Here is a 16,609-nt window from a genome sequence, read left to right on the forward strand (position 1 = left end):
CATACACTCACTGACTGACACACATACACTCACTGACTGACACACATACACACACTGACCGACACAGAGAGACATTCACACAACACAGAGAGAGAGACATACACTGACACACACACACACTGACTGACACACACACACACACACTGACTGACACACATGCAAACACTGACTGACACACATGCACACACTGACTGACACACATGCACACACTGACTGACACACATGCACACACTGACACACACACTGACTGACACACACACACACACTGACTGATACGCACGCACACTGACACACATACACACACTGACCGACACAGAGAGACATTCACACAACACAGAGAGAGACATACTGACTGACACACACACTCACACATTGACTGACACACTGACTGACACACATGCACACACTGACTGACACACATGCACACACTGACTGACACACATGCACACACTGACTGACACACATTCACACACTGACTGACACACATGCACACACTGACTGACACACATGAACACACTGACTGACACACATGCACACACTGACTGACACACATACACACAGTGACTGACACACATACACACACTGACTGACACAAATACATACTCTCTGACTGACACACATACATAGTCACTGACTGACACATACACTGACTGTGCCGAGCACGCGCGTTATAAGTCAATTTCTGTGACAAAAGTCAAAGAAGTTTCACTTACTATGCGCGTGCACAGCACACACAGCTTTTTGAAGTGAAACTTCTTTAGTGGCACCTATTCTGATGGGGTAAAACGGGAGAGATGGGGGACAAATGTGAAACGGAAGTGACGTCACAGCTCCCCCCTCCCCCCCCCCGCATCTACTGTGACATGCGGCGGCGGCGGCGATAGCCGCCGGCGCCGCTCCTAACAGCCGCTGCTCCCCCACACACACCCGCTGTGACATGCTGCCCACGCATCTGCTGTGACATGCGGCGGCGGCGGTGGCGGCGATAGCCGCCGGCGCCGCTCCTAACGGCCACTGCCATGGGTATAGCAAGATGGCTGCCGCAGAGCTTCCGGTGCTGCGGGTGTAATAAGATGGCGGAAGCCGCGCAAGTACTCCGGCTGAGAGAGGACCTCCCACACACCCCTCACCCTCCCACACACCCAGTTGCTCACATGCGGCGGTGATAGCCGCCGCTCCTAACTGGCGCCGTTCCACCGCCCGCTGCCATGGGCTGTGAGAGGAGGAGCCGCTGCTCAGCCTCTCTCCTCCCTCTTGCTTCCCCGAGTCCCGCAGCTCTCCCACACGGCTGCTGACATGCGGCGGCGCTAGCCCCTGGCGCCGCTCCCCCCACCCACCCACCCACTGACATGTGGCGGCGCCGCTCAAAATTTTATCGCCGGAGTAGGAGAGTCTCAGGCAGAGCAGCCGCGGGTCCGCAGCTCTGCCTGTCTGTGAGGGGGGGGGGGGTGAGGGGAGTAGGAGACTCAGGCAGAGCCGCCGCGGGTCCGCAGCTCTGCCTGCCTTTGAGGGGGGGGGAGTCAGGAGAGAGGGGGCAGGACACAAAGAGAGACACACATACACTGACAGACACACACACATACATATATACACACACACACACACACACACACACACACTGACTGACACACATACACACACACACACACACACACACACTGACTGACACACATACACACACACTGACTGACACACATGCACACACACTGACTGACACACATGCACACACACTGACACACATACACACACAATGACTGACACATATACACACACACACTGACTGACTGACACACATAGACACACACACTCTGACTGACACACATACACACACACACACACACACACACACTGAATGACACACACACACACACTGACTGACACACATATACACACACACACACACACACACACACACACACTGACTGACACACACACATACACACACACACACTGACTGACACACATACACACACACTGACTGACACACACACATACACACACTGACTGACACACACACACACACACACACACGCACACTGACACACATATGCACGCACACTGACTGACACACATACACTCACTGACTGACACACATACACTCACTGACTGACACACATACACTCACTGACTGACACACATACACACACTGACCGACACAGAGAGACATTCACACAACACAGAGAGAGAGACATACACTGACACACACACACACTGACTGACACACACACACACACACTGACTGACACACATGCAAACACTGACTGACACACATGCACACACTGACTGACACACATGCACACACTGACTGACACACATGCACACACTGACACACACACTGACTGACACACACACACACACTGACTGATACGCACGCACACTGACACACATACACACACTGACCGACACAGAGAGACATTCACACAACACAGAGAGAGACATACTGACTGACACACACACTCACACATTGACTGACACACTGACTGACACACATGCACACACTGACTGACACACATGCACACACTGACTGACACACATGCACACACTGACTGACACACATTCACACACTGACTGACACACATGCACACACTGACTGACACACATGAACACACTGACTGACACACATGCACACACTGACTGACACACATACACACAGTGACTGACACACATACACACACTGACTGACACAAATACATACTCTCTGACTGACACACATACATAGTCACTGACTGACACATACACTGACTGTGCCGAGCACGCGCGTTATAAGTCAATTTCTGTGACAAAAGTCAAAGAAGTTTCACTTACTATGCGCGTGCACAGCACACACAGCTTTTTTTGTACCACTTGGATGTGATCCATTGTGTTATATCCACTGCAAAATCCCTCTTGTTCTCTAGGCTGAGCAAAGTTCAAGGTCTGTTTCAGCCAATTGGTGAGTATCTTTGTAAGAATCTTGTATGTGATTGGAAGTAAACTGATTGGTCTGTAGGTCTTGTGGTCTCCTTTGTCTCACTTCTTTGCAGATAAGCATAACCATGGCATCGATCCATTCTTCTGGACTTTTCCTGTTCTTCAAGCAGCATGTAAAGTTTTTTTTATTTTATATATTTCTTCCCCAGCTTATTTTAAGATTTAAGTTGTAATTCCAACTTCCTGGGGTCTTTCCATTTTTCGTGGATACCTTTTTATATACTTCTATACAGTGAATATATTATATTAAAAAAATTAAACGGCCTACCGGATATGTCAGGCCATTTTACAGTCTCTTCAACTACCAAGATTTGTTTGATCTCCTCTCAAAATAATTTTTTTTACATATTGCTCAATTCACTGTTCCCTCTTATTATGGCCGGGTTATACTTGCTTACTTTGCGTATTAGTATGTCTTTATTGTACCTCCTACATAGAATTTTGAAAGTAAATAAAACCTATCCCTTCGGTACCTGAAGTACATTCATTAAACGTGTCTCACCCTGATCACAAAGCTTTAACAGGCCAGAACTTTAACGACAAGCAACTCCTCCTTTGTACTACTCGAGCTAAATACAGTATATGTAGCGATTCCATGACCGACAGTGTAAGCACACGTAGTGGCTGTTCTAATATCAGGCTTCTTTGCTGATGCTGGATCTGCACTATACATATTCCTGGTTTAGCCTTTCTCACTGAAATTGGTGTTTTTATGCACCATATAATATGACATGGAAATCTCTCTCTGCAATCTCTTCTCCTCCCCCCCCCCCCCAACCCCTATATCTGCTTTTTCCTCCCCTCTCAGGCTCATATCTTCGCCTTCCCTCCCCACCCTGCCCTGCCCCAGTGCGTCATGCTTCTTGTATTTGACCTGGGTACAAAGGTTTCTGCTGGTGGCTCTGCGTGCTCGTGTATTTCTCACCTTACATTCTGTCTGACATGAAGAAAGGAAGCATTGTACATCGTGAGCTTGTTACAATAAGCCAGAACAGTGCTATGTGCACACCTATAACCCGTCCTTGTACTTTGTCCCTTTTATCTTCAATGATGTCACACAAAGTACTTTATGACACCTACATTTTAATGACGCCCATCCATATAAATTCCACCGATTTTTTGAAGTGAAACTTCTTTAGTGGCACCTATTCTGATGGGGTAAAACGGGAGAGATGGGGGACAAATGTGAAACGGAAGTGACGTCACAGCTCCCCCCTCCCCCCCCCCGCATCTACTGTGACATGCGGCGGCGGCGGCGATAGCCGCCGGCGCCGCTCCTAACAGCCGCTGCTCCCCCACACACACCCGCTGTGACATGCTGCCCACGCATCTGCTGTGACATGCGGCGGCGGCGGTGGCGGCGATAGCCGCCGGCGCCGCTCCTAACGGCCACTGCCATGGGTATAGCAAGATGGCTGCCGCAGAGCTTCCGGTGCTGCGGGTGTAATAAGATGGCGGAAGCCGCGCAAGTACTCCGGCTGAGAGAGGACCTCCCACACACCCCTCACCCTCCCACACACCCAGTTGCTCACATGCGGCGGTGATAGCCGCCGCTCCTAACTGGCGCCGTTCCACCGCCCGCTGCCATGGGCTGTGAGAGGAGGAGCCGCTGCTCAGCCTCTCTCCTCCCTCTTGCTTCCCCGAGTCCCGCAGCTCTCCCACACGGCTGCTGACATGCGGCGGCGCTAGCCCCTGGCGCCGCTCCCCCCACCCACCCACCCACTGACATGTGGCGGCGCCGCTCAAAATTTTATCGCCGGAGTAGGAGAGTCTCAGGCAGAGCAGCCGCGGGTCCGCAGCTCTGCCTGTCTGTGAGGGGGGGGGGGGGTGAGGGGAGTAGGAGACTCAGGCAGAGCCGCCGCGGGTCCGCAGCTCTGCCTGCCTTTGAGGGGGGGGGAGTCAGGAGAGAGGGGGCAGGACACAAAGAGAGACACACATACACTGACAGACACACACACATACATATATACACACACACACACACACACACACACACACTGACTGACACACATACACACACACACACACACACACACACTGACTGACACACATACACACACACTGACTGACACACATGCACACACTGACTGACACACATGAACACACTGACTGACACACATGCACACACTGACTGACACACATACACACAGTGACTGACACACATACACACACTGACTGACACAAATACATACTCTCTGACTGACACACATACATAGTCACTGACTGACACATACACTGACTGTGCCGAGCACGCGCGTTATAAGTCAATTTCTGTGACAAAAGTCAAAGAAGTTTCACTTACTATGCGCGTGCACAGCACACACAGCTTTTTTTGTACCACTTGGATGTGATCCATTGTGTTATATCCACTGCAAAATCCCTCTTGTTCTCTAGGCTGAGCAAAGTTCAAGGTCTGTTTCAGCCAATTGGTGAGTATCTTTGTAAGAATCTTGTATGTGATTGGAAGTAAACTGATTGGTCTGTAGGTCTTGTGGTCTCCTTTGTCTCACTTCTTTGCAGATAAGCATAACCATGGCATCGATCCATTCTTCTGGACTTTTCCTGTTCTTCAAGCAGCATGTAAAGTTTTTTTTATTTTATATATTTCTTCCCCAGCTTATTTTAAGATTTAAGTTGTAATTCCAACTTCCTGGGGTCTTTCCATTTTTCGTGGATACCTTTTTATATACTTCTATACAGTGAATATATTATATTAAAAAAATTAAACGGCCTACCGGATATGTCAGGCCATTTTACAGTCTCTTCAACTACCAAGATTTGTTTGATCTCCTCTCAAAATAATTTTTTTTACATATTGCTCAATTCACTGTTCCCTCTTATTATGGCCGGGTTATACTTGCTTACTTTGCGTATTAGTATGTCTTTATTGTACCTCCTACATAGAATTTTGAAAGTAAATAAAACCTATCCCTTCGGTACCTGAAGTACATTCATTAAACGTGTCTCACCCTGATCACAAAGCTTTAACAGGCCAGAACTTTAACGACAAGCAACTCCTCCTTTGTACTACTCGAGCTAAATACAGTATATGTAGCGATTCCATGACCGACAGTGTAAGCACACGTAGTGGCTGTTCTAATATCAGGCTTCTTTGCTGATGCTGGATCTGCACTATACATATTCCTGGTTTAGCCTTTCTCACTGAAATTGGTGTTTTTATGCACCATATAATATGACATGGAAATCTCTCTCTGCAATCTCTTCTCCTCCCCCCCCCCCCCAACCCCTATATCTGCTTTTTCCTCCCCTCTCAGGCTCATATCTTCGCCTTCCCTCCCCACCCTGCCCTGCCCCAGTGCGTCATGCTTCTTGTATTTGACCTGGGTACAAAGGTTTCTGCTGGTGGCTCTGCGTGCTCGTGTATTTCTCACCTTACATTCTGTCTGACATGAAGAAAGGAAGCATTGTACATCGTGAGCTTGTTACAATAAGCCAGAACAGTGCTATGTGCACACCTATAACCCGTCCTTGTACTTTGTCCCTTTTATCTTCAATGATGTCACACAAAGTACTTTATGACACCTACATTTTAATGACGCCCATCCATATAAATTCCACCGATTTTTTGAAGTGAAACTTCTTTAGTGGCACCTATTCTGATGGGGTAAAACGGGAGAGATGGGGGACAAATGTGAAACGGAAGTGACGTCACAGCTCCCCCCTCCCCCCCCCCGCATCTACTGTGACATGCGGCGGCGGCGGCGATAGCCGCCGGCGCCGCTCCTAACAGCCGCTGCTCCCCCACACACACCCGCTGTGACATGCTGCCCACGCATCTGCTGTGACATGCGGCGGCGGCGGTGGCGGCGATAGCCGCCGGCGCCGCTCCTAACGGCCACTGCCATGGGTATAGCAAGATGGCTGCCGCAGAGCTTCCGGTGCTGCGGGTGTAATAAGATGGCGGAAGCCGCGCAAGTACTCCGGCTGAGAGAGGACCTCCCACACACCCCTCACCCTCCCACACACCCAGTTGCTCACATGCGGCGGTGATAGCCGCCGCTCCTAACTGGCGCCGTTCCACCGCCCGCTGCCATGGGCTGTGAGAGGAGGAGCCGCTGCTCAGCCTCTCTCCTCCCTCTTGCTTCCCCGAGTCCCGCAGCTCTCCCACACGGCTGCTGACATGCGGCGGCGCTAGCCCCTGGCGCCGCTCCCCCCACCCACCCACCCACTGACATGTGGCGGCGCCGCTCAAAATTTTATCGCCGGAGTAGGAGAGTCTCAGGCAGAGCAGCCGCGGGTCCGCAGCTCTGCCTGTCTGTGAGGGGGGGGGGGGTGAGGGGAGTAGGAGACTCAGGCAGAGCCGCCGCGGGTCCGCAGCTCTGCCTGCCTTTGAGGGGGGGGGAGTCAGGAGAGAGGGGGCAGGACACAAAGAGAGACACACATACACTGACAGACACACACACATACATATATACACACACACACACACACACACACACACACTGACTGACACACATACACACACACACACACACACACACACTGACTGACACACATACACACACACTGACTGACACACATGCACACACACTGACTGACACACATGCACACACACTGACACACATACACACACAATGACTGACACATATACACACACACACTGACTGACTGACACACATAGACACACACACTCTGACTGACACACATACACACACACACACACACACACACACTGAATGACACACACACACACACACACACACACACTGACTGACACACATATACACACACACACACACACACACACACACACACACTGACTGACACACACACATACACACACACACACTGACTGACACACATACACACACACTGACTGACACACACACATACACACACTGACTGACACACACACACACACACACACACACACACACACACACGCACACTGACACACATATGCACGCACACTGACTGACACACATACACTCACTGACTGACACACATACACTCACTGACTGACACACATACACTCACTGACCGACACAGAGAGACATTCACACAACACAGAGAGAGAGACATACACTGACACACACACACACTGACTGACACACACACACACACACTGACTGACACACATGCAAACACTGACTGACACACATGCACACACTGACTGACACACATGCACACACTGACTGACACACATGCACACACTGACACACACACTGACTGACACACACACACACACTGACTGATACGCACGCACACTGACACACATACACACACTGACCGACACAGAGAGACATTCACACAACACAGAGAGAGACATACTGACTGACACACACACTCACACATTGACTGACACACTGACTGACACACATGCACACACTGACTGACACACATGCACACACTGACTGACACACATGCACACACTGACTGACACACATTCACACACTGACTGACACACATGCACACACTGACTGACACACATGAACACACTGACTGACACACATGCACACACTGACTGACACACATACACACAGTGACTGACACACATACACACACTGACTGACACAAATACATACTCTCTGACTGACACACATACATAGTCACTGACTGACACATACACTGACTGTGCCGAGCACGCGCGTTATAAGTCAATTTCTGTGACAAAAGTCAAAGAAGTTTCACTTACTATGCGCGTGCACAGCACACACAGCTTTTTCTTTTTCTTTTTGTCCTATCGCGGAAGTACATGTGAGCCGAGTTACTAACATAATCTCAACTACTTTTTTTTGTCTTTTTTTAAAAAATGTTCAATTTTTGTAAACTGCTTTAGGCCGTAAACTGTATATAAGCCCTCATTCAGACATCTTTATAACCATTGCGTGCGATATACCAACATTTCGTTTTGGTATTCTATTTACCTCCAGTACATTTTTACTCGCTTGCATTGCCCGTTGGTTAGTGATGAGCAGCATTGGATGGAATAGGCCGGTGGTTTTCAACCTTACCAGGTCAGAATCACTAGAACTATATTGTGAAATTCTGGGATACCCCAACCATCTCTCTCCCTCTCTCCCTCATCAAATAAGCTTTATTTGCATAATGACAGACCATTATTTTAGTATTGCCAAAGCCTGAATAACTTGCTCTCTTTCCCTCTCGCTCTCTGTTTCCCCCTCTCGTCTCCTCTTACACCCCCCCCCCCCCTACACGCTTCCTCTTTTTTTCCCTCCCCCTTACACTCTCTATTGTTGAGCCTCAAGGTGGCACCCATTTATTCTGGAGGGTGGGGGTGACCTTTCGGTGGAATGTGGATGGGTCGAGCAACGCAGAGAAAGGGGCCCGACCAGAAGTCGAGCCCCACTTCCAGGATCGGCCTGGGCCCCCTCCCCTGCTGGTTCTGGGACAGTTGTCGGCAGCCCTACACTCCAGTCTCACATGTCATACAATGGTTAAAGGATTCTGGGTGTAAATGTAATGGGTGCTAGGGAACTAGTCAGTAGAACACATCAGTGGGGGCAAATGCAGACTGCATTCCAAATCTGTAAGTCTTGTACCCCTTTAAATGTGGACCATGGTAGTGCAGTCACTGGTCAGCTGGACCAAGCTCAGTCTTCAAATGCATAAACAGGTCAGGTTTTTACTATTCCTCCAGTTAGCTTGCCATTATTCCATTTAGTTAGCTCTAATTATCATTAAGGAAACTCGCTCAGATATGTATTCATGTGTAGACGCCCTGTATGGTGGCCCTTGAAGACTGAGCTTTGGCTACCCTGCGTTGGAGCACTTCTAGCCACATTGGCATCCGCACGGGCGGTTTCCCTATCTTTCTTTCTTTATATTCACAGAACCAGAGACTGTCCGTAGGCAAAGTGACATTTTAGGCACGACGGTCACTTTGAAAGTGCTACTTTGCAAAACAAAAAACCTAAACAGGACAGGAACTCAAAGTCCTCCGTATTGGTCAGTGATTTTAAATATTCATATTTTTGATCAAATATAATGAACTTGGCAAATACCAATATTATTCCTTACTACACCAGAGAACGGCAGTTCTTTTTTACGCATTTGCCAAACATAGAAAGTTCAAGTTGATATGCCTGGAGTGCTAAACCATTAGAAAGTCAAGACATAATGGGCCTCATGCAGAGAGCAGAGCTATTTACAATCTCGACATTTTCCGGAGAAAATCGCGCTAAAAACAGCTGAAAATGGCGAGGTAGGAAAAAAGCGCTATTTTTTTTTTCTATTTGAAAATCTCGCCGCGCGGCTGGCGAGAAACTACATCTCACCAGTCTGAAAAATAACCGAATTCAGAAAGGTGCGCTCGCCATCTAGCGGCGTTTTTTGGCGCGATTTTCTCCAATTTTCTCCGCCAACTAAAGTTGGCAAGAAGCAGGAGCTCGCCGGCTATAGGGAAACAAAAAAAATGCGCGATTATTTTTTTTTTCCCTTTCAGCTGCGCGCATCTCCTCATTTACAATTCTCCACATGCAGTAATGCTAAAAATAGCGGATTTCGCCCATTTCTGCATATGGAGAATAAAACTCTCCATTAAATCTAGTTTTTCTAAAACTCTCCAATAATTTCTACCGCTGCTCTCTGCATAGGCCCCAATGTCTTTAAGAAAGACCTGTTCACCCAGATATCTTGCATGAACAGAGTACTTAAAATTGCACTAAGAATGCTGCAGCTCCGTCTAATTATGCAATGTGAGAAATGCGTAAATAGTGCTGCATTAGGGCATCTTAATCCCTGTTCCTAAAACTTAAACTCTGCTTTGGATAATAATAAAAAAAAAAGGACATTATACAATAAATGCAACACACAAAATGATTTACTCGCTCTGCAGTATGTACCTTGTGGTTAAAAAGGTAGGTGCATTAAGGGTAAACAGTACAATACACAAAAAAAGAGAGACATAATATGCATTCAATACCTACATTAAGCGTTGGTGAGTCTGAAGGGTGGTGACCAGTTATCTGGGACCTTCTAGATAAATATGTATAAGGATCTCCGTGAAACCTGAGATTGTTATTACGTTAGCTAGGACCTTCTAGGTAAGTGTGTCTGAGTACTAAGACAGTCTCCATGATACCATGGTATGGTACAGCACCCCAAACTAGACACCCTCTACAACTCAATATGCCGCTTCGTCCTACAATGTAACCACACACATCCCTGTGAAATGCTACAGGAACTATATTGGCTAACCCGTGAGTCCAAGTGCAAGATACACTTTTCCTGCCTTGACTTCAAATACGTTCTGTGCAAGCTACCCGGCTATCTGAACAAGCTCCTCACCCCTACCACACGCAGCACTTATCATCTGAGATATGTCTCCAAGACTTTACGATCCCAAGATTCAGCTGTCTCGTACTTTAATCTTTTCTGTAACTGTTCCATACGCCCAAAACTTATATTGTCTCTAACTGTCCATGAAATGTCTGTCAATACAATGTATAACCCTGTTCATTTAATGTAATCCTGTATTGTCATTATAACTCTGTGCCCAGGACATACTTGAAAACGAGAGGTAACTCAATGTATTATTTCCTAATAAAACATTTTATAAATAAATAAATACCAGGGTGGGTAACGAGGCCTAAATAGAACGCACAGTAGCAACAGTTATTTATTACTTACAACCAGTATATTGATATGGTGAAATCAATTGAGTCTTATTTTTCTAACACTCCCTGACGGTTTCTAGGGAGATTACATCGGTGCAGACAGACAGGAGAAATAAATCTCCCAATGTAGAGCTCTAGAATGGTGAAGATAATGGCATAGAAAGCATATAAATGATGCAAATGAAGTATAGTAGTTTCAAATCCACAATGTCCATCCAGAGGTAGATCCTGTAGGTGCTCCTAGTACAGGTATAAACCAATAATATAAATGGGGTAAGTCAGGGCCGCCCGTGTGGATCAACCCGACCCCCAACTTATTGGAATAACAATGTCCTGGAGATGGATCACAAAATAAAACAATAAAGTAATGAAGCTTCAGTACTCACTTGATTGAAGCAATCTGGATAGGCGTGCACCGGCTCAAATAGAGGATGCAGAAAAGGGAATCCCCAGCTCGGGAAAAGCGCCAAGCACTGCTGTAGTGGAGATGCCAAATGAAAAGCTGATGCTGCTGGGTCACTAAAAATGATTATTTATTTATTGCTGGACATATACAAAAAATAGCAGGCACCTCGCTGAGGCGCACTCTGACGCGTTTCGTACCTCTCGGGTACTTTGTCAAAGTGCCCGCTGGGGATTCCCTTTTCTGCAGATTACATCGGTGTGTTACTGTGTGTGTGGCTACCCCGCATGGGTAACCTTCACTTTTATCAACGTTGTACTGTTTCTTTATTGTTATCGACGCACTCTGTGCTTCCATGAATGCCCACACTTATCACTCATAGGGGAGGTATATATCTTCGTCGTTTGACTTCTGAGACCTCTCCTTTTCTGTTTGGGATACCCCTCTGTTTTATCCCAGTAATACTAGGCCCATTGGGATCCTAGCGGGTCCTGTGCAAGTGACCCCAATACCTTTCGGTCTTTGCAGGAACTGCCACTTCCCTGCAGCCGGAGAGGACTGTTAATGCAGATCTGCGGTTAGAGCCGATCCGCCGGCACCCAGGAGTCCCCGTTACTGCGGCCCTCTGGCATGCTGTTTTCATACTTCAAAAAATATATTGGACTCCCTTAATCTTCTTTTTGCAACCTAACTTAACTATGGTACTGTCCTGAGCTACAACATCATAAAGTAGACGGGACCTGGTCTGTACTAATGTATTGTGAACATCCCTATCTCTCCTCCCCGAGGCTCCTCTCCTCTTGGCCTCCTGGAACCTACCTTCTCAAACGTTCCCCTCCCTATTAGCTACTATAACTACACTATCAGTAGGAAGGGAACAGCAGAGGAAAACGAGAGCGGGGGTTGAAATGTTGGCTGGCATGAATATATATATATATATATATATATATATATATATATATATATATATATATATACATACATACATACATACATACATACATACATACATACATACATACATACATACATACATACATACACACACACAGTTAGGTCCGGAAATAATTGGACACTGATACAAGTTTTGATATTTCGGCTGTGTACCAAAATACATTCAAGTTACAGTTAAAGAATGAATATGAGCTTAAAGTGCAGTCTATCAGCTTTAATGTGAGGGTATTCACATCCAAATTGGAGAAAGGGTTTAGGAATTACATCTCTTTAATATGTTGCCCCCTCTTTTTCAAGGGACAAAAAGTAATTGGACAATTGACTCAAAAGCTGTTTCATGGACAGGTGTGGGCTATTCCTTCGTTATTTAATTATCAATTAAGCAGGTAAAAGGTCTGGAGTTGATTCCAGGTGTGGCATTCACTTTTGGAAGCTGTTGCTGTGAACCCACAACATGCGGTCAAAGGAGCTCTCAATGCAAGCGAAACAGGCCAACCTTAGGTTGCAAAAAAAAAGAAAATCCATCAGAGAGATAGCAGGAACATTAGGAGTGGCCTAATCAACAGTTTGGTACATTCTGAGAAAAAAGAACACACTGGTGAGCTCTGCAACACAAAAAGGCCAGGACATCCACGGAAAACAACAGTGGTGGATGATCATAGGATCATTTCCATGGTAAAGAAAAACTCCTTCACAACATCCAGCCAAGTGAAGAACACTCTCCAGGAGGTAGGCATATCATTATCCAAGTCTACCATAAAGAGAAGACTTCACGAGAGAAAATACAGCGGGTTCACCACAAGGTGCAAACCATTCATAAGCCTCAAGAATAGAAAGGCCAGATTAGACTTTGCCAAACAATATATAAAAAAGCCAGCCCAGTTCTGGAACAGCATTCTTTGGACAGATGAAACTAAGATCAACCTGTACCAGAATGGTGGAAAGAAAAAAGTATGGAGAAGGCTTGAACGGCTCATGATCCGAAGCATGCCACATCATCTGAAAAACACGGTGGAGACAGTGTGATGGCATGGGCATGCATGGCTTACAATGGCACTGGGTCACTAGTATTTATTCACAGAGGGAGACGCTCTCAACTGTTCAGCGTCAAGACTGGAGCCAGACCGGGAGAGAAGCGGAGCGGTGATTTTAGTGAGTCGCGTGGACTCCACACCGGGCCAGGTCGGGCCAGGGCTTGGGACTGAGTGAGTACTTTTTGTCCTAATTACCTTTAGCCCTCTCCTTCATTACCCGTGAACTGGGCTATTATCACCAGCCGTTCATCCCATTTACCGGTGTTAGCTCCTATAATCTGCCCTGCTTGGCACTTATTACTTTGACACACTTGCTCTTGGAGCTATTACACGGTTGTTGTTGTTTGCACTAGTATTTATTGATGATGTGACAGAAGACAGAAGCAGCCGGATGAATTCTGAAGTGTATAGGGATATATTATCTGCTCAGATTCAGCCAAATTCAGCGAAGTTGATTGGACGGCGCCTTACTTTACAGATGGACAATGACCCAAAACATACTGCGAAAGCAACCCAGGAGTTTTTTAAGGCAAAGAAGTGGAATATTCTGCAATGGCCGAGCCAATCACCTGATCTCAACCCAATCGAGCATGCATTTCACTTGCTGAAGACAAAACTTAAGGCAGAAAGACCCACGAACAAACAACAACTGAAGACAGCTGTAGTAAAGGCCTCGCAAAGCATTACAAAGGAGGAAACCCAGCGTTTGGTGATGTCCATGCGTTCCAGACTTCAAGCAGTCATTGCCTGCAAAGGATTCTCGACAAATTATTAAAAATGAACATTTTATTTATGATTGTGTTAATTTGTCCAATTACATTTGAGCCCCTGAAATAAGGGGACTGTGTATGAAAATAGTTGCAATTCCTAAATATTTCATACGATATTTTTGTTCAACCCCTTGAATTAAAGCTGAAAATCTGCACTTTTATTGCATCACGGTTGTTTCATTTCAAATCCATTGTGGTGGCGTACAGAGTCAAAATGATGAAAATTGTGTCAGTGTCCAATTATTTCCGGACCTAACTGTATATATATATCTGAGTACTCTGAGGTGTGAGTACTCTGAGGCTTTTCTTTATGACCTCTTCAAATTGATTTGATCCGGTGTGTACATACTGCAAAGTGATGAAGAAAAATATGTTGTCATTGTCACAACGGTATATGACTTTGTTGCCTTATTTTTATATTGTACTCCATACGTTGCCATTTATAATTGTCTGTTATTAGATGTGTTAAATGTTTTAACATATGTCTGTCCAATTAACTTGGTCTTTGTTTTCCAGTATGTCCTGTCTGTTCTGAAATTCACCTACCCTACCCTTTTTCAAGGGTAAGTATCGCATTCTGCCATTTATTTTAGAGTGACTTTTTGTGTGTAATTCATGTCATATAAGTGTTTCATATCCTTTTTGAAACGGTTCCCTGGAAACGTATGTAAACCATGCATGTGTATATATTTGGGAACCTTCTCATAATTAAAAAACAAACAAACAAACAATGGAATAGTGGTCATTAATGAAATAAATGACCAGCGGCAGAACTTGCTCCTGATTTATATAAAAGAAGAATTCTGTTAAAAGACCGGGATTCTTCTTTTCTGTAAATCCTGTAACTGCATGAGTGAGAAATAGATGTATTCCTACGTTCTGTTTTAATATGGGAGTCTTGCACCTCTTCCCCAGGTCCTTCTGTTGAGCCATAGTACAGACATGTACAATTTGCTCGAATAAGCAGGGCTGTCATAAGCAAGTAACCTAGTAAATTAATGCTGAGAGTCCCATATGCAGGATAATTCCTTTGCTCTCCATCTAAAGGTGCAGCATTGGGTTCAGCTGGGAATGCAACAATAACAAATGGGTAAAAACCTGAGTTTGCACAATTAAAGGCAAAATACCCACCTTTTTTTAAGTTTAATTCCTAGTTTAGTAGTCTGCTGCATTATTTATTTATTTATTTATTTATTTATAAAATATTTTACCAGGAAGTAATACATTGAGAGTTATCTCTCGTTTTCAAGTATGTCCTATTACTATATTTTCTGATCTAGGAAGTTAGACCTTTCTACTCTTTTTTGCTGTTTTAACCTCTAGCTGTCAAAGATGCCTGCAAAACACGGCATAAAGGACTTATGTCCATGGATAACCCCCCCCCCCCCACTAAGGCTGCGTCCCTGCTGGCGCTAAGCGTGCTGAGCGCGCCGTGCTTGCCGCTTTAACTTACATATGTCTATCTGTGGAAGTCCTCGCTCGCTCGTGCACAGGCACGCACGCTCTTTCAAGCTTGGCGCTTGAATAAACAACAAAAATGGACTTTCAAGCGCGCTCTACTTTCCTGCAACCCTCCCCCCCCCCCCCCCCCGTCCGTGCTTGCAAAATAGGTAGGACCCCTGGCGCTCATGCTTACAGAGTTGGTGACTCTCAAGCATGAGCGCGGTCAGCGCCAGCGGGGCCTCGGCCTTATGCGTTGGGTATTCTAATGATTGATCTTAAGGCATAGCCTATTTTGAGGTTCAGTCTCCATTTATTTGATGAGTTGAGAACTAACCAAATAGCAAAGTACTCAGACAATTGTGTGTTTTTTTTTTTTTTTTACCCATCTAAATTTAATTTGTTACAAAATTAAGAATAAGTTAAAAGAAAGCATCT

General features: G+C 46.1%; 1 protein-coding gene across 10 annotated transcripts in view; it reads left to right on the forward strand.

Moving 5' to 3' along the window:
- SLC35D4 (solute carrier family 35 member D4) overlaps window positions 1-16,609 on the forward strand; it is a 154,031-nt gene that overhangs the window by 10,166 nt on the left and 127,256 nt on the right. For 8 of the 10 annotated variants that reach the window (XM_075585076.1, XM_075585071.1, XM_075585083.1 and 5 more), the window contains exon 2: window positions 15,248-15,294. The exons of 1 other annotated variant lie outside the window; for it this stretch is intronic. In XM_075585076.1, coding sequence (XP_075441191.1) covers window positions 15,248-15,294 — 47 coding nt within the window. Of the gene's footprint in view, window positions 1-9,787; window positions 9,901-15,247; window positions 15,295-16,609 lie in introns of those variants that run through there. One more of the 10 variants, XM_075585104.1, reaches the window with a different exon arrangement.

The sequence above is a fragment of the Ascaphus truei genome, chromosome 2 (genome assembly GCF_040206685.1).
Source record: "Ascaphus truei isolate aAscTru1 chromosome 2, aAscTru1.hap1, whole genome shotgun sequence".
NCBI classification, from domain to species: Eukaryota; Metazoa; Chordata; class Amphibia; order Anura; family Ascaphidae; genus Ascaphus; species Ascaphus truei.